The sequence below is a fragment of the Lycium barbarum genome, chromosome 11, assembly GCF_019175385.1.
Source record: "Lycium barbarum isolate Lr01 chromosome 11, ASM1917538v2, whole genome shotgun sequence".
NCBI lineage: Eukaryota > Viridiplantae > Streptophyta > Magnoliopsida > Solanales > Solanaceae > Lycium > Lycium barbarum.
Window position 1 is genome coordinate 106,065,940 of NC_083347.1, and position 24,166 is coordinate 106,090,105.

The 24,166-nt window shown below is 37.5% G+C and overlaps 1 protein-coding gene across 1 annotated transcript; it reads right to left on the bottom strand.

The window, feature by feature from the left end:
- Window positions 1-5,028: 5,028 nt before the first annotated feature.
- On the bottom strand, window positions 5,029-20,029 carry LOC132616570 (casein kinase II subunit alpha-2). Its single transcript, XM_060331069.1, has 10 exons — window positions 19,605-20,029; window positions 13,932-14,061; window positions 13,011-13,205; window positions 8,097-8,254; window positions 7,272-7,362; window positions 7,035-7,100; window positions 6,838-6,920; window positions 6,142-6,205; window positions 5,954-6,022; window positions 5,029-5,452 (listed from the first exon to the last, which is right to left on the bottom strand). The coding sequence occupies exons 1-10, from the start codon at window positions 19,688-19,690 to the stop codon at window positions 5,393-5,395; spliced, it is 1,002 nt and encodes a 333-aa protein (XP_060187052.1). The 5' UTR covers window positions 19,691-20,029; the 3' UTR covers window positions 5,029-5,392.
- Between the last annotated feature and the right edge of the window lie 4,137 nt (window positions 20,030-24,166).

The following is a 24,166-nucleotide window of genomic DNA, read 5'->3' on the forward strand; positions in this document are numbered from 1 at the left end:
AAGAAGTTCATCGTTTAGCTAATCTAGGAGTTCGACCCTTGGACTCCAAGGATGGTGGTGTGATTGTTCAGAACAGAGCTCATTCCTCCTTAATAGTTGAAGTTAAAGAGAAGCAGTTTAGCGATCCCTACTTGTTACAGCTGAAAGAGGGGATTCACAAGCATAAGCCAATGGCTTTTGAACAAGAGGGAGATGATGGTACCTTGAAGTACCGAGGCAAATTATGTGTTCCAGATGTAGATGGGCTCAGAGAGTGAATTATGTCAGAAGCTCACAATTCTAGGTATTCGATTCATCTAGGTTCCACTAAGATATATCATGGTCTTAAAGAGATCTATTGGTGGAATAATATGAAAAAGAATGTGGTAGATTTTGTGGCTAAGTGTCCAAATTGTCAGTAAGTAAAGGCCGAACACCAGAGGCCTGGTGGTTTGGCCCAGGTTATTGATATTCCTGTTTGAAAATGAGAGATGATAAACATGGACTTCATAACAGGTCTACCTCGTTCATCTCGTAGACGTGACTCGATTTGGGTGATTGTGGACCGACTTACTAAGTCAGTGCACTTCTTGCCAGTTAAGACCACCGATTTAGCAGAAGACTATGCCAAGTTGTATATTTGCAAGATTGTCAAATTGCATGGGACCCCAATGTTTATTATTTCAGATCGTGGTGCCCAGTTCATAGAGAACTTCTGGAAATCCTTTCAGAAAGGATTGGGTACCAAGGTAAACCTCAGCATAACTTTCCACCCTCAGACAGACGGTCGGGAAGAGTGTGCCATTCAGACTCTTGAGGACATGTTGAGAGCATGTGTCCTAGATTTTAAAGGTAATTGGGATGATCACTTGCCTCTCATTGAGTTTGCTTATAATAACAATTATTATGCTAGTATCAAGATGGCACCGTTTCAAGCTTTGCATGGGCGAAGGTGTAGATCTCCTATTAGTTGGTTTGAAGTTGGTGAAGTGGAATTGCTAGGACAGGATTCGGTCTACTAGGCTATGGAGAAAGTCAAGTTAATTCAAAAGCGTTTAAAAACGGCTCAGAGTCGCCAGAAGTCCTATACAGATGTGAGGTGAAGAGACTTAGAGTTTCAAGGTGATGATTGGGTATTCCTTAAAGTCTCACCCATGAAGAGTGTTATGAGTTTTGGAAAGAAAGGGAAGTTTAGCCCTAGATATAGTGGACCTTATAGAATCCTGCGAAGGGTTGGTCTAGTAGCTTATGAGCTTGAATTGCCACAAGAGTTGGTTGTTGTTCATCCAGTATTCCATGTGTCTATGTTGAGGAAGTGTGTGGGAGACGCGTCGTTGGTTGTTCCTGCTGATACTATAACGATTAAGGATGGTTTGACTTATGAAGAGATCCCCGTAGCAATCCTTGATCGTCAGGTTCGTAAGTTGAGAACTAAAGAGGTTGCCTCAGTAAAGGTTTTATGGAGGATTCAGAAAGTTTAAGAAGCTATATGGGAAGACGAAGAATACATAAAATCCAGATATCCCCATTTGTTTGAAGAGCAAGCAGAGAACGCTCAAGGTAAACCTTCCATAATCCATGCCATGTCTCATGTTTCACGCTCATGTCATGCGTCCAGTGCCCATGTTCCACGTCTCAGTATGCATGTTTCCATGTAACCATGTCTTGTTAATTCAGTCTCCATGTTTCATCTCATGTTTCCTTCACGTTCATGTATTCAAGCCATGTCCAGACCCAATCTTAACCATGACTCATCATTCGAGGACGAATGATCCCAAGAGGGAGATATTGTAACACCTCGTACCTTTAAACTAAGTCGCGTCCATGACTCAGGGATCTCGGAAACCAAAAAGGGGAGTTTAAGTCGCAAAACCAAACTCAGTTCTGCAAGTGACATTCGACGGCCAGAGGGACGGACCGTCAAAACGCACTGTCCCTAGAACCTCATTTTGGAAACTCTCTAGACTTTCTCAGACTGCTGACAATACGGTCGAATCGACGGACCGTCGACACTAGGGGTGGGCGTTCGGTTCTTTGGTTCGATTTTTCGGTTTCGATTTTTTGAAAGGGCACACCGAACACCGAACCGGACTAATTCGGTTCAGTTCGGTTTTTTGAAGTTCGTTTCGGTTCGATTTTTCTAATTTGGTTTTTTTCAGCATGGGCCTGAAATGGGCTAATTTCTGGTTGTAAAATGGACTTTCTTTTTGATTAAAAATGAGTTATTTTATGCTTTTTTAATTCAAAATAGGCTATTTCAATTAATGATTACATCAAACACAAGGAAATGACCACGTTATTTTAGTTGGCATGCCTAATTAATAGGCATTCAATTTTCGCATGAACTTATAACCAATATAGTAGTGAAACACAAGTACAGAACATAAATTACTGAACCAAGCCCAGCTATATAGGACGTTGAAGAAATACTATTAGAAATAGCATGAACACAAAACAGTAATCCCATGGAATTAACTTGTTAAACGTTCTAATTTACAGCAAAGCAAAAATTAAAGTTTAGGGAGGGTGTTACTAGTTACTACAGAAGTTCTACCATTTACAGTGTACCCTAGTACATCTAAAACTTATACTATCTATAATTAGTCCAAGCTAAGACTTCCAAGTTCAAAGTTATAAGAGATCTAAACAAAGTGATATAGTTGAGGTTATGACACGCCAACATCTGCAGATACATTAGCATTTAGCCACACCAACAATAAAGGCAGCAGTGTGGAAGACGCCACTGCTTCTACACTGTTGGTGGACTCTATGTATCATTGTATAGCAATAGTAATGTACATTTATAATAAATCCACCGTTTTCAATGGCTACAGACCTACAGCATTATAATACAATACCTTAAAATATAAATTTAGCTTTAAACACACTAAGATAAGCAGGCAGCAGCAAATTCAAAATCAGAAAGGGGAATGAGCAAGTAGGCCTTTATAGAATCATGCATCGACTAGCTATTTCTTAAGGAAACAGAAGAGGCAAACTAAACTCAGCCCAGAAACACTGTAGCAACTTCGGTTAAACCGAAATACCGAAGAACCAGTGACCCGGAACCGAACACCGAATTTGTTATATAAAAAAAACCGAAACCATACCAAAAAATCGAAACCGAAAAACCGAATTAATTTGGTTTGGTTCGGTCCAGTTTTTTGGTTTTCGGTGTTTATGCCCACCCCTAGTCGACACGTCGACGGACCGTCAAAAATCTGACTCAGACCGTCAAATCAACTCGACGGACAGTCAAAGTGCACGGTCAATCCTCCCCGATAGCAAACAATATAAATACGACACTTCATTCTAGAAAATCAGTTTTCACGAATCCCAAGCCCTAGCACGAAGGTTTCTCTTCCCAACCATCTCCTACATCAAGGTAAGTCCTTCCCGCGTATTTTCAGGCAATTCTATCATAGTATAATCAATTCCTAAGCGAGCTCTACTATTCTTAACCTAGGGTTTTCAAGCAAACCCATCTCAGGGCTCAAAGTCCAAGCTTTTGGAATTTCATTGCAAGTTTGGAGTAATAAAAGGTATATAGGGTTTCTATCAATGTGTGGGAACATCTTTGTTCTTCCCCACGCCACATACTTCCATAAAAGTAGGACATTGCACATATCAGCTGTTGGTGAGCCCCATCTTCTTTGGGGTCTTGTCATTATTTACTTTAATGATAGTTATGCAGTTAAGATATGCTGGGGGCCTTGTCCTAGCAATCAGGTTTAGCAGTTCAAACTCAGGTTAGAGGTTTCATAGACTTGTCAATTATGTTATGTCAGATATTCAGAGTCGTCTAGCCATTTTGGCTCATTATTATTATGTTTATTCAGACTATTCTGCATTATGATATTATGATATTTTCAGACTTACGATTTATGGTCCCACACTTTACTTAAATTATGCATGTTCATAGTTTATTCCGCATCAGTTCATGCCCGTGTTGAGTCAGCAAGCCATGTGGTTCGCTCGGTCACATGCAGTCAGGCATCAAGTACCATGTTACGCCCAGGCCATGGTTCGGGGTGTGACACCATTAATCTCGCAGTCGCGCAAGGATATCGTGATCGCAATGAAGGTATTTAAGTGGCAGTTATGAATTTTAGCAGTTATTTTCATGGGTTTTGAGCAAGTAGCTTTCAAATTTGATGATTCAAAAGGTGGTGTTTCAGCTCCAAATTTAAGGTATGGATTCCTTATATCAATCTATTGATTATGCGTTAATTTCTTCGAGTTTATCTGCGAAATCACGTAACTTAAAAGTTTAAATTGCGGATTTTGACCTGAGACCTAAAAGAGGACATTTGGACTTTAGATTTTGAAATTGATATCAGAATCAGGTTTTCATTATAGAATTGAGTTTCATAGCTTAGGGTAACACGTTCACAAATTATGTATTATAATATGTATATTTTTTCTTAATATACAAAACATATAAATTAACCCGCTATTACGTCTTAGAGCGGTCTAAAAATGTAATTATCCCAATTTTAAATGCACTGAACTAATAAATGAACAGTTCATCCCGGGGTGGGATGAGTCTTGTTTTTATAGACTAATTTTGCTACCTCTAATCTTAAGCACACTAATGCACGTTCATTTTTCGAAGTGGAAACTTCTCTTTCATCTTAATAAATGCGCAACTTTGGTGGTGAGGTCATTTGTACATGAAACTGGTAAATTTGGTCTCATATTCCTTGAATAGGAATAGTTGAGTGTTTGGTGGAGAATATTCATCTCACCCGTAGAATTGTTTGGTAAACTGGAATGGGTAAAGCCTTCATCTCTTTTGTCCAATTTTAGATTGACAATATTAACATGGAGAGAAGGCAACTCTCTTTTCTAGCTTCTTCAATTCTTTTCTACTTGCTTACCAAATAAGTGGTAAGCAAACCAACCTCAACGCCTTTCATCGTACTTCCCTTCCTAATACCCTACGTTATTCTCAATTTTCACACTAAATGTTAGTAATACCGTAAAACAACCCCGAGAGAAGGAAACTGAAGATTATATCTCAAGTTAAAACATACGCAAAAATGCAGGTTGAATCCTGAAGCAACACACCTTTCCATAGAATATATCGCCAGGGTCAAGGCAATTTACATCTTGACAAAGATTCTCAATGAAGTGTTAATTCTCAAATAATACACTCCACTCGTTGAAGATGACTTTGGATACAAAACGACGAGGGCTATTGAAGACAATTCATAATCATCAGAGCGAACTTTGGGAAAAAGGCCACGAGGGGTAAATAGATGAAAACCAATTGCTCAAATGTTCCCTGATGTTCTTCTGCCACTCTTGAATTCAACTTATCCACACCTTAATCGAAATAGATGAAGATAACAACATATGCTACATTACACCATAAGCTTCTTCTTTCCAACAGTAAGATCAATAGAACAGGCTATTGCGTCCTCATCCTGCTATTCTCTGCAGCCCTCACTTGCAAGAAATAAGGATGGGCCTGCAAAACAGGGAGAGAAAAACTAGATATTAGGTTTATGCCAGAAATCTGAGAACCAATACAGATACGTGGTATCAAATGCACTGGTGAAAATGGTACATTTACACACACACATGCAAAACACCCTTTGGCTGTGCATATATATCATAAACACATAGGGATAGCAACAAAATAAAGAGCCCCCGTCATGATGAGGTGATAATTTCCACACACAGAAGAAACAAAGAAGTTTAAATTCCAGGAACCTCCATCTAGTTGGATCCTTCTCTTGTCCACCACACCTATCCCCCTATAATCTCTCTCCTGAGACATGCGTCCTGTTTAAAACTATTATTGTAGTTGGCTCTTTATAATCTGGTCTTAATGCTGTAGGTTTTCAGAAGTCACCTAATCACTTGCTACTATTCTTAGGAATGCAGCAATACTCATTTGGTAACAACCAAAAGCATATACAAACAGAAGTTATGACCCCAAATAGCAGCTCAAATTATATGGACTTACCATTGCTTCTTGTGCTGTAAGTCTATCCTGATGATCATAACGGAGAAGCTTGTCAAGAAAATCTATAGCCTGCAATTACACCTCAAGATCAAAGGATCAAATTCTGAGCAAAGATTATTTGTTTTAGCAAGTTAAACCAAAGTGGTTTTATCTTAAAAAAAAATTATAACAGATTGAAAGGCACATACCTCTGGTGACACTAAATGCTGATTATCTGCATTAATAAATTTGGACCATGGCTTCCTACTGTGTCTGCAGGAGAAGTGACTATATTAGCCATCAATAGCATATATTTTTTACTGCAATCACATATGCCACAATTCTGTGGAAGCTGAGTGTTGAGTTTTATTTCAGTAACCCTGTTTAGTTGTACTCCCTCCATGCCATTGTTTGACCAACTAGATATTTCCATACTTCTGCCAAAACTAGCTACTGATTATCTCAGTAAGTCAGCAACCCTATCTAGTTAAAGCTCACAAGTAATTTGTACTCCCTTCGTCCTATTTTCTCTGACTCGCTAACTATTTCAGTTATTAGTATATTTCTAAAAATAAAGACCTATTTCCTTAAATATCAGTTTCAACAATGTTCAAAGAGTCAAATGTGTTGTAAACTGCGTTACATTACTTTGAATTTTCTCCATACGTCTATATCCTTTTCAAATTGTCCACCTCTCACCTTAACTCATGTCTACCAAACTCGAATGTAATAAATCACTCAAAACTTTATCCTAGGTTCTGAAAAAGTCTAACCATGCAAATCTTTTTTATTTATAAGGAACAACAATGTATATTAACAAGGAATTGATTAAACAATTCATTTCAATAGGTTTATGATTGGTGATGAAATATTAACAAGGTTAAAGATGAGAGCCTGAAGCATACCTCCCAACCATCGCCTCCAGCTGAGGATCAAGTTCTAGTTGATACTTGTGCAAATATGCATTCAACTCATCCGTTCCAAGTACCTAAAAAGATGATTCTCCATCAATCCCAATCGAGTAGGTAAGATCTACTTGCACCTGATAACGTTTCAGCTCTTACTAACAACTGACTACTCTACTGGTTGATGTAACTATTACCTTAGCAATTTTGACAAGCTGGTCCTGGTTATCATGGCCATAGAAGAAAGGTTCCTTGCGGAAGATCTACACAAAGAATAATAGTCCTATTAAGCACAATAACAAGAAGTGGATAAAAAATAATGCACACTGCAATCTCTAACAACTTGTGGTCCTAGTTTCAGATGGCCCAAAATGGCAAACCCTCAGATCTAGGAAAACAGATGAAGCACCATGTAATGGCTTAAAGCTTCTTACCATTCCTGCAAACATGCATCCAAGACTCCACATGTCCAAAGAATAGTCATAGTCTTGCAAGTCAACTAGAAGTTCAGGGCCCTTGAAGTATCTGAAAAACAAGCAATAACACATTCAAACTTGCTGCGATAGTCTTTTATAGACCAAGAAGACAGCACACAATCAAACCAGCAACGGCCACTAGAAAATTTTTGATACATTATGTACCGTAGATTTACACTATGTGTCCAACTTGACCTTAAACTGGTTCTCGTTTAACCTGAAACCTTCTCTAACTTTCTCCAAGCAAATATTGACCGCTGTGGTATCATTTATGGATTCATGGAGAACAATCATAGATTCTTTTGCCAAGTCCAGGAAACTTACAAGCTGGAAAAGGAAACATTCCATTAAATGGTTACACTCCTAAGAGCTCCTCCTGGCAATCTTAACTCTTAACAGTAGATATAGTGAAACCCAGCCGCCTATTACTGCTAGCGTATCAAAGTGAATGAAGTTCCCTTTGAAGGAGTCACCCATGAACCTCGTGGTTGGGAAGTGGCATCACAAACATTTTGAGATGGAAAGAAAAAAAAAAACGAACTCCAAAAGACAACCCCAAATAGATGATAAATATCTTATGTTTTCTGAGGCAGTGTAGTCTGTAACTAAACAGCCAACTTAACAAAGACCTACAGGACTACAAGCTCAAATTTCCCAGAGAACAGTTTGTAAAGTGAAAGTAGAAAGAAATATTTACACTAAGAAACTGTAAATAAGACATATTTTGCTGGCAAAGCAAATTGCACCTATTCCACTAATCAGTTTTAGCAAAATATGCCTTACCTTGAAGCCACACGAACATTATATTCCTTTCCTGGATGGTAAAATTCAGCAAGACCCCAGTCTATCAAGCGAAGCTTCCGCAACTCGTGGTCTATCATAACATTATGTGGCTTCACATCTCTATGCATTATTCCTTGCGAATGACAATAGTCTAGTGCCTGCGGGGTCATAAAGAAGTTTCAGTTCCCACTTCCACCACATAATGTATACGAGGAATAGGCCAATAGTGAACTAAACAACTGTTATAAGAAGCTTTATTGTCAGAAGTAGGTCAACTTTAAAGACAGTAACAAACTATGAGTTTTATTGTTTAGCAACTTGCTAGTCTAAAGAAGGTTTCCTTTGAGCATCAACATGTAACTGAAACAGACTTCTAAGACAGAGGTTATCGCGGGTTGGAGGAACCCACTTCCTCTTGGAATTGTTGCATACAATATACCCTTCAGCAATCTATTTGCAAACTCCCCTTCCCCCCCCCCCCCCCCCCCCCCCAAAAAAAAAAAAAACCCTTCTTTTCCTATGGGTTTTTTTTTTAATGGGAGCCCATAGATGGCTCCAAGACCTAGTTAAGTTTAAATAAAAAGGACGAAACAGTTGTTACATTGAACTCAAAGACGACAAAAGTCCCATCTTCTTTTTCTCCTTTTAAACCCTTACTTTCCAAGAGAACCATAACAGGAAAAGAACAAAGAAAAGAGAATACACTACAACAACAACAACGACCCAGTGAAATCCCACAACGTGGGGTCTAGGGAGGGTAGAGTGTATGCAGACCTTACTCCTACCAAGGTAGGACAGTTGTTTCCGAAAGACCCTCGGCTCAATAGAAAGCATAAAAAGAGGTCAGGTAAGGCCAAAAAATTCAAAGTGATATGGGAATGAAAATAACGAAAGCGACTAAGCCATGATGAAGCAGTTTGCAAAGGGGCAGTAGCTATCACAGATAAAATAAGATAATCAAAGTATAGAAAATAACAGATAATAGCATAAATCAAAGCACAAGAACTTACATCGCGATAATGCGACTACTAATATGACAGGATAAACGATACTATCTACTAGCTTTCTACCCTAATCTGAGTCCTCCAGACCCTCCTATCTAAGGTCATGTCCTCGGTAAGCTATAACTGCGCCATGTCCTGTCTAATTACCTCTCCCCAATACTTCTTCGGCCTACCCCTACCTCTTCTGAAACCATCCATGGCCAACCACTCACACCACCGCACTGGGGCATCTGTGTCTCTCCTCTTCACATGTCCAAACCATCTCAGTCTCGCTTCCCGCATCTTGTCTTCCATTGAGGCCACTCCCACCTTGTCCCGGATAGCCTCATTCCTAATCTTGTCACTCTTGGTGTGCCCACACATCCATCTCAACATTCTCATCTCGGCAACTTTCATCTTTTGAACGTGAGAGATCTTAATTGGCCAACACTCTGCCCCATACAACATAGTCGGTGAGAAAGAAAAAAAAAACATTCTGGATAAACAAGATACGTGCGTACTTTTAAGGTACAAGTCAGTCTAGAAACAAGGAACACTACAAATATTTTAACTTTAGGTCCCTACTCCACACAAACCATCTGCAGTACAGGACAGCTCAGGAAGTTCATTTTCTTTCTACGTACACCAGAAATAAAACATATAAAAGCTAGGTAGCTTTCTCTTCGAGTAAATTGCATCATATGAACAAAGTAGCTTAAAGATAGAAAAGTAGGATTCCAGCGTTGGGGCTTGGCCCTTGCCTCTTGATACAATTATGCATCTACTGTAGGTCTCAGGAAAAAATCAGTTCCAAAGATCAAGCTGAAAAACACTATTTAACTCCAATGAATTAAGCAGTTATGGGAAACCAAGAGTACCGAGAGAGTTATTTTTTTTGAGAATGAGTACCTAGAGAGTTATCAGAATCATGAATCCCTAGTGACAATGGATATTTTATCGGCCTATCCTCAGAACCACAGTGGAATTGATAGTTGTGCATTTTTCTTTGGTACACTTATCTCCTAAAATAGCTGCAACTTCGAGGTTCAAGATTACTTTACACCGAAATAATGCCTCGTGAAATCCATATGTCTATCTATTCCTTATACTTAAGACAGTCACAAACCAGCCAAAGTACCCCATATCTATGTTGCTCGGACTCGGCTGCAGGTACCTAATATAGGTGCAGATCTAGAGGTTGGATTCGTCACATAAATACTGCAATTCGAGGATATGGATCCGCGTACAGGATACAACTAATAAGTATAAAAGAATTAATATATTACAATTAGCTATTTAAGATTGTTGAAACATAACTTTTATTTTGATTAACAGGGTGATATAAATCCTATGTTGCTCAGCTGTCATGGAAAAGCAAGTGGATGTTCATCAAATGGCTTTTTTAAGGGGAAGACAAATTATGGATGCAACTTTACTTGCAAATGAGCTGGTGGATTCTAGAGTAAAACAGAAGAAACCCAGGATTTTGTGCAAGCTTGATACTGAAAAGGCCTGTGATCATGTCAATTGGGCTTATTTGCTGAACATTCTAAAGAATATGGGTATTGGAGACAAATAGATTAATTGGATCAAATGCTGCATATCCAATGTGAAGTTTTCTGTCCTAATCAATGGAAGTCCAGAGGGTTTTTTTTCATTCTAGCGAGGGTTTGAGACGGGGATCCACTTTCTCCTTTCTTATTCCTACTGGCTATGGAGGGTTGAATTACATGATCAGAAAAGCCAAAACAAATGGATGGATAAGGGGCTTTGGGGCTCAAAACAACAGGGGAGAAGGCATGGAAATAACACATTTACTATATGCTGATGACTCCTTGGTGTTCTGTGAGGCAGAGGTTGACCAAATCAGACATTTAAGGGCTATTTTGACCATCTTTGAAGCCATTTCTGGGCTTCATGTCAATTGGAATAAAAGTTGTTTACATCCAGTGAATCAGGTGAATGATTTACAAGTGTTGGCAGGTAATCTGGGGTGTCAAACTGAGTCACTGCCCACAAAATATTTGGGAATGACATTGGGTGCTAATCATAAGGCAAAGGAGATATGGAATGATGTGCTTGAAAGATGTGAAAAGAAATTATCAAGATGGAAAAGTCAATACCTTTCACTTGGGGGCAGACTGACATTGATAAATTCAGTCTTGGAATGAACCAATGGGCAACAAATGAAGTGAATGCTGCCAATGGATGTAGCGTTTGGAAGACTATTAGAAGAATGTGGAATGAATGTTGGGAGAATTTGAGCATAAAGGTGGGGGATGGGACAAAAACTTCTTTCTGGGAAGATCAATGGATTGGTCATTGTAATCTCAGAAGTTTGTTCCAAGATTCACATCATCAGTCTCCAATAGAATGAAAAAATATCTCAAATGTGAACAGAACAGGGATGGAATCTGGTGTTTAGAAGGGCATTGAATGACTGGGAAATAGGGAGAGTGTCGGATCTGCTTTTGTTGCTTAATTCCTTCACTGCAGACATACCGGTATGGAAACTATGCAACAAAGGGAGCTTCACTGTCAAGTCACTATACTGGGAGAAAAACAAGGTTGTGAACCCGTCACTGATTTGGCCCTGGAAATTTATCTGGAAAGTCAAAATTCCATATAAGGTTTCTGCTTTTGTGTCGTTAGTTTTGAAGAGGGCCTGTCTTACACAAGAGGCCTTACAAAGAAGAGGTCTACAGATATGCTCAAGATGTCTATTTTGTGGGGAAAATGCAGAAACAAATGAGCATTTATTCCTTCATTGTGAGACAACTGCACATCTGTGGCACATGTTCTTTTGTATACTTGGGGTGAATTGGGTATTATCAAGATCAACTTTAGAACTCTTATGCAATTGGAAAGCAATTGGAAGAAGAAATGCACAAGAACACTGGTGGCAAGCCATTCCAGCTTTTATTTGGTGGACAATATGGAAGGAGAGAAACTCAAGACAATTTGATGACAAAGAAAAATCTATTCAGATAGTAAAAACGAAATGTCTTAGTCTCTTGTATTTTTGGTGTAAACAAGATATGGTGGGGGAGATAGGAGATTTGGTAGGTTTTCTAGGCAATATGTAAATTGTAATTTGACTTCTACCCCCCAGGCCACTGCTTGTGGTTTTACTTGTAAAGTACCTTGAGGAGCAGCAGTTGATATGCTGATACTTTTGGATGAAATACAAATGTTACCTTATTCCCAAAAAAAAAAGGTGCAGGTATCCAACACGGGGGTAGATCTAGATGTCGGATTCTTCATCACATAAATTTTAAGATTAAAGGGTATAGATTGGAGTGCGGGAATTGGTGCTTTGATACAGCTAATATATATATACATATATATAGGTTTTTCTTGGGTCAATTTGGGCTATGTATTCACCGCAACTTTTAGATGGATTGCATTGGGCGAGTCAAAACGGGTTGAGTTAATAAAGGGTGTGTCATTAACCCTCCCAAACATGGACAGGTTGAACAGGTCATGTTTTCATGGGCTAACTTTGCCACCGCTAGTCACTGCACCCAAGATACGTTGACAAAATCCAGTGCGGATCTCACACCCATACCCAAATCGTAAGCGACAAAGGTGTGCAGCGAGGATTTTGAAAACCTTAGCAGCACAACCCCAAACAAGGGTGCAGATTTATAGTTACCAATCCCAATTCCAAACAACTCCTTGTGAATAGTAACTTGAACCAAAGGGCCATCACAAAACAAAAGAGTGATTCTGCATATTAATATGGAGGGAACTCCCAAATCCTGGCCAACATAAAAAAAATTATACGGGATAGGCAAACCTTTGGCTAGATAAATAAGGCATACATAGAACTGATACCTTCAGTAATATGAGAGAATGAAGGAAATTGAAACAACGCATGCGATGAGGGGGAAGAAATAGTGGCTGCAATCAAATGGATATATCCTTTTACCTTGAGAAGCTCATATATGTAGTACCGTATATCATAATCTGTTAACGTTGGGTACAGTACTTTGAAATCTGTACTGTTCACATACTCAAAAATTAAGCTTGGTGTTTTTGAGTGCTCGTCTCGGACAATATCAAGGAGTTTGACAACGTTTGGTCCGCCACAGAGGTTCTGCAAGATTTTGATCTCTCTCTTGATCTACACAATTACCATCAATAACAATTCAAAAGCATGTAAACAATCGCAATCAAATCATTTGGTGAAGCAGTTCAGAATTAGAGACAAGAGAAATATGCACCAGTGGATACATAAAGATATCAAACTGACTAAAATAAGCTCAACAAAAATAGACCTATATTTTAGGGATTCAACATGACTGAAGCAACCAATTTTACAGACATCCTACTTTTTACAGAGTTCCACATGAGCAAAAGCTACCTACTACACAGATATGCCTAGACAGTGAATCAACACGTGAACAGATTTGAATTGACCATAAACGAGTTTCATAAGATAGATAAAACTTTCTCTATAAGGCTGTTAAAATAGACGATTTTCAACAAATGTTCAGTTAACATAAAGTACTATGTGTTAAACAACACAATAGGAACTTTATACAAGACAGGAAATAACCAATTTTACAATTTTTTATTTTTTATTTTTACTTTTCCTTTGAGAAGCAGAAACTTTTTATTTTTATTTTTTATAATCGACAAATCCTTGAGGCCCAGGTGGTGCACGGTTCAAAATTCGGTGGAAAATGTACCCACCCTTTTAAACCTTCTCCACTTAAACACCAGACTATTGTCCACAGGGTTTGAACTCGTGACATTTGCCTAACCAACAATACTCAAATAAACACAATGTTGCCACCTGTTACATAAAGTACCGGTAAACCTAAGGTTAAAATACAAAAATTCATACCTTTTTCTTCTTAACAGGTTTCAGGATCTTGATTATGCACTTCTCGTTGCTGTTAACATTTATACCTTCAAAAACTTCACTATATTTTCCTCTTCCAACTTTCCGAACAACCTCATAGTCATCCTGATCACTGGAATAATAAAGCAGGAGGAAGGTTAGTGAGAATAATGCAATACCTTAGGATGTATTAAATTAGAACTAGTAAAAGGATTGTGAACTGAAACAAAATCTAATGAAATTAGTGGTATCATCATCCTAATAGCATTCGCTGAAGCAAGATTAAATTGTCAAGTGATGTGATTCCAAAACATCAGAGGCCTTGGAACTTGATCAAAACATCACAGGACTTAGATTAACAACCTACATACTCTCTCTTTAGCAAGACAAGGTTTTATAGTTTCTTTCGAATTGTTTTTAACTTCAAGTAAATACATCACCAATGACTTAAGGTCAAGTAAAATGGTTATAAAAATTTATACATGTGGCAAGTAACTCAGAAAGGATCTGGAGGCATCATTGGGGACAAAAGGAGATGGAAGTGCAATGATAAGCTTGGACAATATTCTGCGACTGTTATGATGGAAGACACCAAAACATGCCTCAATTTGCATTTACTGGAGTACATGGGCCCTGCGGCAGGAAGATTGAGCAAGAAGCTGTGGAAAGAAGTAGCTGTTATTAATGTGCTGATTGTTAGTCCATGCACAGTGAGGGGAGATTTCAATACAAACAAATTCGAAAACGAGAAGCTGGGAAGGGAGAAATACAAGATCAATGAGGGATTTCTCTAGAACTACAAATGACCTTTCTTTGACTGATCTTCCAATTCATAGAGGCACATATTACATGGTTCAGAGGCATTTATAATCACAGTGTTTCAAGGCTGGATAGATTTCTTGTCTCAGAGACATGCGATGAGATTCAAATTCTCAAAGCAAAGAGTGTTGTCCAGAACAACGTCAAATCACTGGCCTACTATTCCTGAATGTGGAGAATGGGGAAAGGCTATATCAAGTTCAAGAATATGTGGTTTGAGCACGCGGGATTCATTGAGATGGTAGGAAAATGGTGGAACTCTTATAATGTATGAGGAAAAACTGATGCTATGTTAGCTAAGAAGCTAATATTACTGAAAAATGACATTGAAATGGAAGAAAAAAATATTTGGAAGCTTTGAAGAAAGGAAGAATAAAGCTATGAAGAGATTACAAGAATTGGACCATCAGGAGAGGAGGGGCGGGGGGGTGGTGAGAACAGGAACAGAACCACTGTAGCTGAAAGGAATTTAATTATCAAGGAGCTTGAAGGTATTGTAAACCTATGTTGCTCAGACTCTCTAAAAATGATGCCGCACCCGTGTCGGATCCTTCAAAAATGCACTACATTTGGAGGATCCGACACGCACCCGTGTCCATTTTCGAAGAGTCCGAGTAACATAGTTGTAAACGCATAAGAACTGTTTACGAGACAAAAATCCAGATGCCTTTGGGTCAAGCAAGAAGATAAATACAAAAAAAAAGAAAAAAATCATAAGATGGCAAATGCACACAAAAGATACAATGTTATTGATAAACTAGTTATTGAAGGAGATTTGGTGGATAATGAGAAGAGAATCAAAGATCATATCTTGGAGTTCTATGAAGATATCTTTTTTGAACCTGAGCTATGGAGACCAACATGGTAGAAAGTAACTTGAAGATAATTTCTGAGGAAGAAAAAGGGCGGCTGCAGAAACCATTCACCATGGAGAAAGAGGAAGGGGTAATGAAATTGTTTAAAGGATAGAAGGCACTAGGCCCAGGTGCTTTCAACTGATTTTTTTTTTCCAGAAGTGCTGGAATAAAGTTAAAGATGATGTGTTAAAAGACAGTAGAATTGTTCTTTCAAGAAGGCACCTTTGTGAAGAGTTTCAACTCTACTTCTATTGCCTTGGCCCCCAAAAAGAAAGGGGTGGTAAAAGTGAAAGATTTCAGACCAATTAGTCTGCTCGGCAGTGTTTATAAGATTGTGGCACAACCGTTAGCTGAAAGACTCAAAATGGTGATAGATAAATTGATTTCAGCAAATCAGACTGCATTTATAAAAGGTAGGCGGAGGCGGATTACTGAAGCAGTTTTGGTGTCCAATGAAAGTGTTGAATGATTTTTTAAGAATCATCGAACTTGATTAGAATAAGCCTATGATCATGTAAACTGGTCATGTTTATTAAATCTTGTGGAACAAATATATATTTGGAGATAAATGGCTAAAGTGGATTCAGTATTGTATATCAACTGTCAGATTTTCAATCTTAATCAAAGGGAGTCCCCAAGGATTGTTCAAATCCCAGAGAAGGCTGAGGCAGGTGATCCATTGTCCCCATACCTTTTTGCGTTGGTGATGGAGGTCTTATCTTTTGGAGGAAAATTGACCCTAGTTAAGCAGTGTTTTGGACGGAATCTCTACATAGGGTAACAAAAGAAAAGAAGAGTGGAGTACTGGGAGTTAGAAATTTCAAGCTACACAATAGAAGATTATTGTTGAAAAGGTTATGGAGGTATAATACAGAAAACCAATACCTCTTTTCAGTTGGCACTTTTTCTCCCCAGTAAACAGCGTGGATAATTTTTTGGATTTTGTTAGCTCCCTAACTCTAGCACAGTAGGGTCTTAGGGGATATCTTTTTGGATCTTTTGACTGGTTTACAGATTTTTGCTCAGCTAGCTTCATGTTAATTCTTGTTTGAAGCAGCTCTATGCTTAGTTGTAACCTCTGCATCTTCTTGATGCCATTCTAATACATTTTAATTACTTCACCAAAAAAAAAAATACAGAAACCAATACCATGCGGAAAAAATTGATTGATGCCAAATATGTAAAAAAGAAATGATATTTTGGAGCCCTGCTCCAATCCTAGAAACTGCCAGAGGTGGAGTTTGGAGAAGCATTTGCAAACTGTGGGCAGAATTTCAGAAGTATATGAAAGTAGACATGGGATGCGTGATTAAATTCTGGAAAGATGTTTGGGTAGGAAACGACTGCCTTAAAAAAAAATTCCCAACAAAGAGTAATTGTTCTAGTAAGAAGGAAGGATTTCTGGCTGAATTTTACTCAAGTTCAGGGTGGCAAATCAATTCTAGGAGAAGGTTAAATGACTGGAACTTGAAGAATTCTTCCAATATAGCAGTTGAATACCACCGTTATAGTTGAGGATAAGGTGGATTCTTTGATCTGGTTAGCCAGCAGTGAGAATTAATTATCTGTAAAGAGAAGTTATAGAGCATTACAGAAACATGAGGGCCAATGGGAGGTATCATGGCCATGGAAATGCATTGGAAGACTAAGGCTCCCACCAAGGTTGCCTGCTTGAATGGACTGCTACTTTGGAGGCTTGTTTGACCCATGACATTATGACAACCTCCAAAAGAGAGAAATTGCACTGTGCAGCAGGTGTTTTCACTTTTCTATGTGAAGAAGCTCAGGAGACTGTTAATCACCTTTACTTCATTGCAACTTCTCTAGGTAGTGTGAGTATTTGTGGTGTAACATGTGTGATGCCAGGAAATGTCAAGAGCTTGTTGGAATGCTGGCAGAATCAGAAAACCAAGAGGCCTAAACAGATACCGAGAACAATTCCACTTTGCATCCTATGGACCCTATGGCTGGAAAGAAACAAGAGATGCTTTGAAGATAGAAAGAGTCACATTTCTATTGTCAAGAACAAGTGTATTCATAATTTGTAGTTTTGGTGTAAGGAGGGCCTGATAGAGGATATGGACCAATATGTTGACTTTCTAGATAAGCTGGGAAGTTGTGTGTGATGGCCAGATAGAATTGAGATTCCTGTTCTGATGTAATTGCTCCACCACCTTGGTAATTTATTAATAAATCTTAATCCTACCTTAACAAAAAAAGAAAACATAGACCTTACCTTTTTCAAGAAAAATTTATGCTTACCAGTTTAATTAAGGTCTCAATAGCCTACTCCGATTTCTTGTCTTCATATAGAGCATGCAAAATGACTTAATTCCAAATAAAACTGGCATAAGGATTGATTTGTATGAACAGACGGTAGCAAGGTACCAGCCATCAGAAATGAAAAGAAATGCCACATACATGCAAAATTCTCTTTCTTTTCCTTTTTTTCTTTTTTTCTTTTTTTTTTTTGAGAAAGGTAACAGTATGCATACATGCATCTTTATTTTTTTATCAGTTGCATACATGAATAATTCTTGCAATATATCAGTTTCCAACTTACTCTAAACGTTTATAAATGTCAAAAATGAAGACATTGTAAGTTTTGGAGCCCATCCCTGAAGCCATAGGCTCCAATCTAGCTAAGAAAATAATCATTAAAGCCAGCGTAAGCGGAAGACTGGAAAATTCCCTCCTCGCATGCATTTCACATCAGAGATGAGTTCTCCAAATGTGAATAAAAGGCTGTTTTTTCCTTATGTCATTTAAGATTAGGAGTTTATCAGCCAAACCAGCACCCATACCAAAAACACTCAGAATTTTCTTCAATAATTAATCAACCAATCAATCAACTATGCCTGAATCCATACTAGTAAAGCAACTATATGAATCCTTAATATCCATTATGCCACATTTGGACCAGAGGCGGATTCAAGATTTAAACTTTATGGGTTTAATCTTTAAGGTTCTTAGCATTAAACTCATTTTATTTTAAAGTTATGGATTTCTATCTACTATTTATTAATCTTAATAGACTTTTACACATAAATTTATGCTTCACGTCGAAAGTGTTGGGTTCAGATGAAGCCGGTACTACTATGCTGCACGCGCCCCTGATTCGGACTCATTTAGCTCCCAATACTAAATAATTGTCTCTTAAAGTTCTATAAACTTAAGGTACTCAATCTACACTTGAAGGGTTTATCCCAATAATACTAAATAAAAAGGATTACTAATATGACATATCATAATATACAAAAGTATAAATTACATAATTTCAATCATCAATTACTAGATGATTAGAGATAAAAGGAAGCAGAAAAAGATGCCCCCATTGTACAGTAAGGGCTTCATAACCCCTTCAGCAATAAATCAATCAACTATGCCTCAATTCATACCAGCCAGGTTGACTATCTGGAATTTGGTTCCTGATACGACATAATTGTCTTTTAAGACAAAAGTTCTATACAATTAGAGGTCGTTTGGTGGCTGGTCAGAGTTATGCAGGTTCTTAATAATGCAAGGATTAGTTGTAGGATTTCCTTATTCCATCTTCTATCCTGCATATAATACATAGATTCCCTCGTAACTTAAACATGTATTATTTATGCGGGATCCTAAATTACTACCCAAACACCGTATTTTGGCGTGCTGAACTTTATACATAGCAAAAACATCCTACCAAACATGGTACTTCCTCCGTTTCAATTTGTTTGTCTTACTTTCCTTTTCAATCTTTTTCAAAAAAAAAAAAAAAAAACCTCTTTTCCAACTTTCCACGTGGCATGTTTAAGGCCACGAGATTAAAAGGGCAGTTTGGTACATTCAACATATGTTTAGTTTAAGCTAACAAGATTTAAAAGTCTTGTTTACTTTGTACCAAGCCAAAACCAGACAACTACTAAATAGAATGATTAACGGAGATGGTAATATGACACATAATAATATACAACAACAACAACATAATTTCAAGAAATAAAAGGAAGGAAGAAATAATTACCCCCACTGTACAGTAAGGGCTTCATAATCCCAATATTCTCTAGGTCGAAGCACATTAACATCAGTGTAAACTTTAGCTTTCGACATAATTTTACCGTCAATCTCCAGTTCCGAACTATTGATCTTATTATTAAAACTGATGAAAGTGACTGGCTGTAGCAGGTTGTTAGGAAGGGGAGCACGATAAGCAACAAGGACGGCACACACTAGAGTAATACGGACGAGGAGAAATTGAGTGCATCTTCCATGTGATGAAGCCACCTCCAGTGGTTTAATTGTAAACTAGTATGCAGTCGTCAACATGTTACAAGGAGAAACAATTGGGGTAATATTTGGAGTGTTAGATGGAGTTTTGGGTGTGAAGTTGGATACTATACCTGGTCTAAGGACCTGGACCGTGATTTTGCGGGTGTGGGGAGTTTGGGTCTGAACCTGAGCCCTAAAATTATCTTTAGTGGCTCATGATGGCAAGTGGTACCTCAAATTATTTTTGAATGGTATATGATTTACACTCTTCATTTTATATAAAAATATTGCTAAGTATTATCTATGTGGATAAATAATGTCACAATGGTACCTAAATGAAAATTAAAAAAAAAAAAATATATTTGTTTTAAAAAACAAACTGAAACATAATATTTTTTGTAAAAAATTATCAAAAATTATAGAAAATAAAAAAATAGTTTAAAAAATGGAAAAGGTTATTTAAAAAAAATAAGAAAACTGATTATTTAGTTTTCACATTTTTTCTTTTTTTTTTTTTTTGAAAAAAAATCAATTTTTCCATTTTTTAAATCTTTTTTTTCATATTTTTTAAAAAAATCTAGATTTTTTTAAATGCTGATTTAAAAAAAAAATAATGCAGTTTTTTAAAAAAACTAGAAAGTGATAGTTTAGGTAGTTTTCTCAACCTTATAATAATTTAGGTATGAAACTCCTCTATAAAAAATTAGTAAATATAAAGTTGGTGATGGATATGACTAGAGGTGGTAGTTGTGTTAGAGGTGGTAGTTGTGTGTTACGATTGGGTTTGGAGTTGTTGTTGGTTGTAGGTAGAAGTTGGTAGGGATGGTGGCTGGCAATAGGTTAACTGTGGTGATTGACGGTAGCAGTTGGTGGTGACAACTGATCTTTGTGGCGGATGATAATAATAACAATAGTTAATTTTAGTAGTAAATATAACGATGTTTGGCAATATATAGTGGTGTTTGATGGTGATTTTCAGCGTTGTCGTGGTGAAGGTGGTCGGTAGTGATGATTGTAAATGGTGGCCAGTAATAGTGACAGTTGATTGTAGTGATTGGGAGGCGGTGGTAGTTGTGGCTGAGGATGGTGGGTGGTGATAGTTGATAATGGTGGCTGGCGGTAGTTGATAGTCATGAATTATCACCTTTGTAAAATTATTCAATGGACATTTTAATAATATTATGATGTTTTAAAAGCATACACACTGTAGCATCCCCCGAACACATGGTTCTCGAATTAATCCTACGAACAACCTGGTGCTCGACCTAAATAACTCTTGTCGAACAATACCTGAACCTAAGTCCCCGCTTATGACCTTACTATCCTCCAGCCAAACTAGGACTCGTGACATCGGGGCATACGAAACATGGGTCACATCTCACATCTCAGCCTCGCACGAGTCAGACCTCCACCTTGCAAGCCACGCCACAAGCCTCTTCACACCCCTTTGACCTAGTCTCAAGGGAGAAGATACATCTCTAACAAACTTCTTCAACGGCCTTCATGGAGATCGGGGAGGGAATATCGGCCCCAACTGTGACGGCTCACATTTTCGCAGGCAGGGTTAGCGCTCGGAAAAAACACTTCAAAATTTTAGCGCTAGGAAAAAGCTACTTCGAATTCCAATGTGTGAGTATTTGCATGAACTGTTTATTTAGTGTTTATTTCCCGCAAAAGGACTGTCATGTGCATATCATTTTTTTAAAAAGAGTTGGATAAATTCCCTTTATATATAGGGTATTTAGATTCAGATTTATGATATCTTGGTATAATTAGTTTCTTTTACGTATAAGGATTGTAGTTTTTCTATAGGGAAAGATAGAAAGTTTATTTATTTTTACGATTTGGGTGAACAGGTTTTATTCATGTTTTACTCACACGTGGACCGGGTTAATCCGTTTAATACATTTTCAGAATATCCTTACCCAAATTTTGTTTTATAAGCGCAAATTGGACTGTTTTGATTTTTTAAGAAAGGGGTTCTTTACATTTTGCCCATTTGGTCTTTTTTAGAAAAATGTATTTGTGGGTCCAAAAACTTGTGCATATGTTTCCTTTAAAAAAGGTACTCGCTATATATTTTTCTATAAAGTCCCAGATTTTATCTCGGAAGGAAAGGTATTGATTTTAAAAATCCATTTTTTGTCCCAAACTACTTCGCTTTAAAATTCGCTTTATTTATTTTAAACTTGGGCATCGGCCCAGAAATTTTTTATCCATGGTTTATTTATCTAGAAAAACTCAGGTGGGTCTTGGCCTAAAGAAATGATTTTATTGATCAAAAATACCGAATCAAATGGGCTCTGGCTCAAATATATTTTTTGAAACATCCAGTTTAAGAAAAGACTCGAGTTTTACCTAACAGTGCCTCTAAAAACATCCAGAAATACCACGTTTTTTCTGACTCAAAACCCAAAAAAAAAAAAAAAAACATGTTTCAACATTTTGAAAAGATTAGTTTTCCGCCTAATGTGTTCCTTCCCTTAATTTTGCACAAGTTGTTATACCATTTTTGCTTTCCCAAAATCTTTTCAGTTTATTACGTATTAAGACTAAAGCAGTTGCTACCCATTTTTTAAATCTTCAAAATTAGTACCCATTTTTTCCTAGATTTTCGAAGGATTGTTTTAGGTGCTAAAGTCAATCTAAACGGCATATGCACTATTTTGCCTAAGATGCCTAATTCACAATATAATAGTTCTAATAATGTTTGTGGGTTTTACAAATAATGAATACAATACAAGAAATTTAAGTCCGAACCCCGTGCATAGCGGGAGCTTAGTGCACCGGGCTGCCCTTTTTTTTAGAGAAAATTTAAGCAAATAATGTACCATGCCCCAACCATTTTCACCCATGGTTGGGCCTTCGTGACATTTTTACTCATGACTGTGCCTTCAATATATTAGCTTCCCTTTCTTCCCTTTGGACTCAACGACACTTGAAAGAATTTTTCCTATTGGGCTTTTAACCCAATAGGGTGGCTAGACCTTAGCCCAAGTGGCCATGCAGTAGAGAGGAGGAAGAAACAAAAAACCCTGGTTAGTTTATATTTTACTATTCCTATCATACACATGATATACAAACACTACACAATGCATTACTGTTTACAAGTTCTATTCTATACATAAATATACACATATACCATTAACGTATCCTATTCATTCATAAGCCCATATGATAGGCATATATGTTTTCCATGTCTTTGAACTCAAACCCAAACCTAGGTGGTGGAAGGCTAAGTCATCACCCCCCTTATTCCTGATGCCGCACAAGTTCCAAGAGGCTTCATGAACCTCCGGCATGGCTGGTCACCAGGGGAAGGTTCAAACTAGACCCCCATTTACCTAACAGTGCCTCTCAACCAAACACAACCATGGAAGACACAAATCCACATACACACACATATGGCTTAGAATAAATAGGATAGGCCCAACATACATGTATATGGAACAACTATAAGCCAACAAGAGCAGATGAGACAAGGAGGAAATGAATGAATAGATTCAGCAGGAAAGTTAATCTCATGAACCAAAATCAAGGCATTAAGTATGACCTAAACATAAAAAAAGGCAATCTACATGGCCACAGTATGGTCAAGGCCTATGGTCAAGGCCAAACTTAAACCAAGTAACTACAACACTGGCAGTTACATATAAATAACACAAGTCTTAACAGTGTTGAATCAAGTAAATATGGCAAAGTACAAAGGCACACAAGGATAAGGAAAAACCAGTCTGTAGAGATGGTACCATCACAACAGGTTTGGTATTCATGGATTATATGTAGAGTTGTTTGGACAAAATCCTCAAATGAGCCTAGACATTTTGTGCACAGTTCAAGTTAAGGGTTCTTGCCACTTTTAAGAATTATGTTTTAAAATCTAAGTGATCCTCACAGAGAATATAGGGAATAAATAGAAGGAACCAAACTGTAATTCTAACAGGTATGATATGACAAATCCCAATAGGTAAAAATCAAAACTCTCTTTTAAATGAAACAACCATTTACTAGTATAGTGCCGCAATACTTCTCAGCAGAATCCAGTTTAAGGTATTAGCAAAAATTGAAAACCAAACCAGGATTATTTGTAGAACAATTGCCAAGAGGTTTTTAAGTCATAATGATCCCATGTAGAATATGCAACCTTAGGTACAACAATTACACCTTTACACACAACTTAAGTAAGTAGAAAAGCCAAAGTCCCATGACTGCACAAAAGTTTCACATTTTTTAAAGTTCAGAGTTCAAAATTTTTTCAGACCTTTGCTCCTGATTCTATTCTATTACAAAAAAAAAAAAACAAGTTGATTTTAAAGG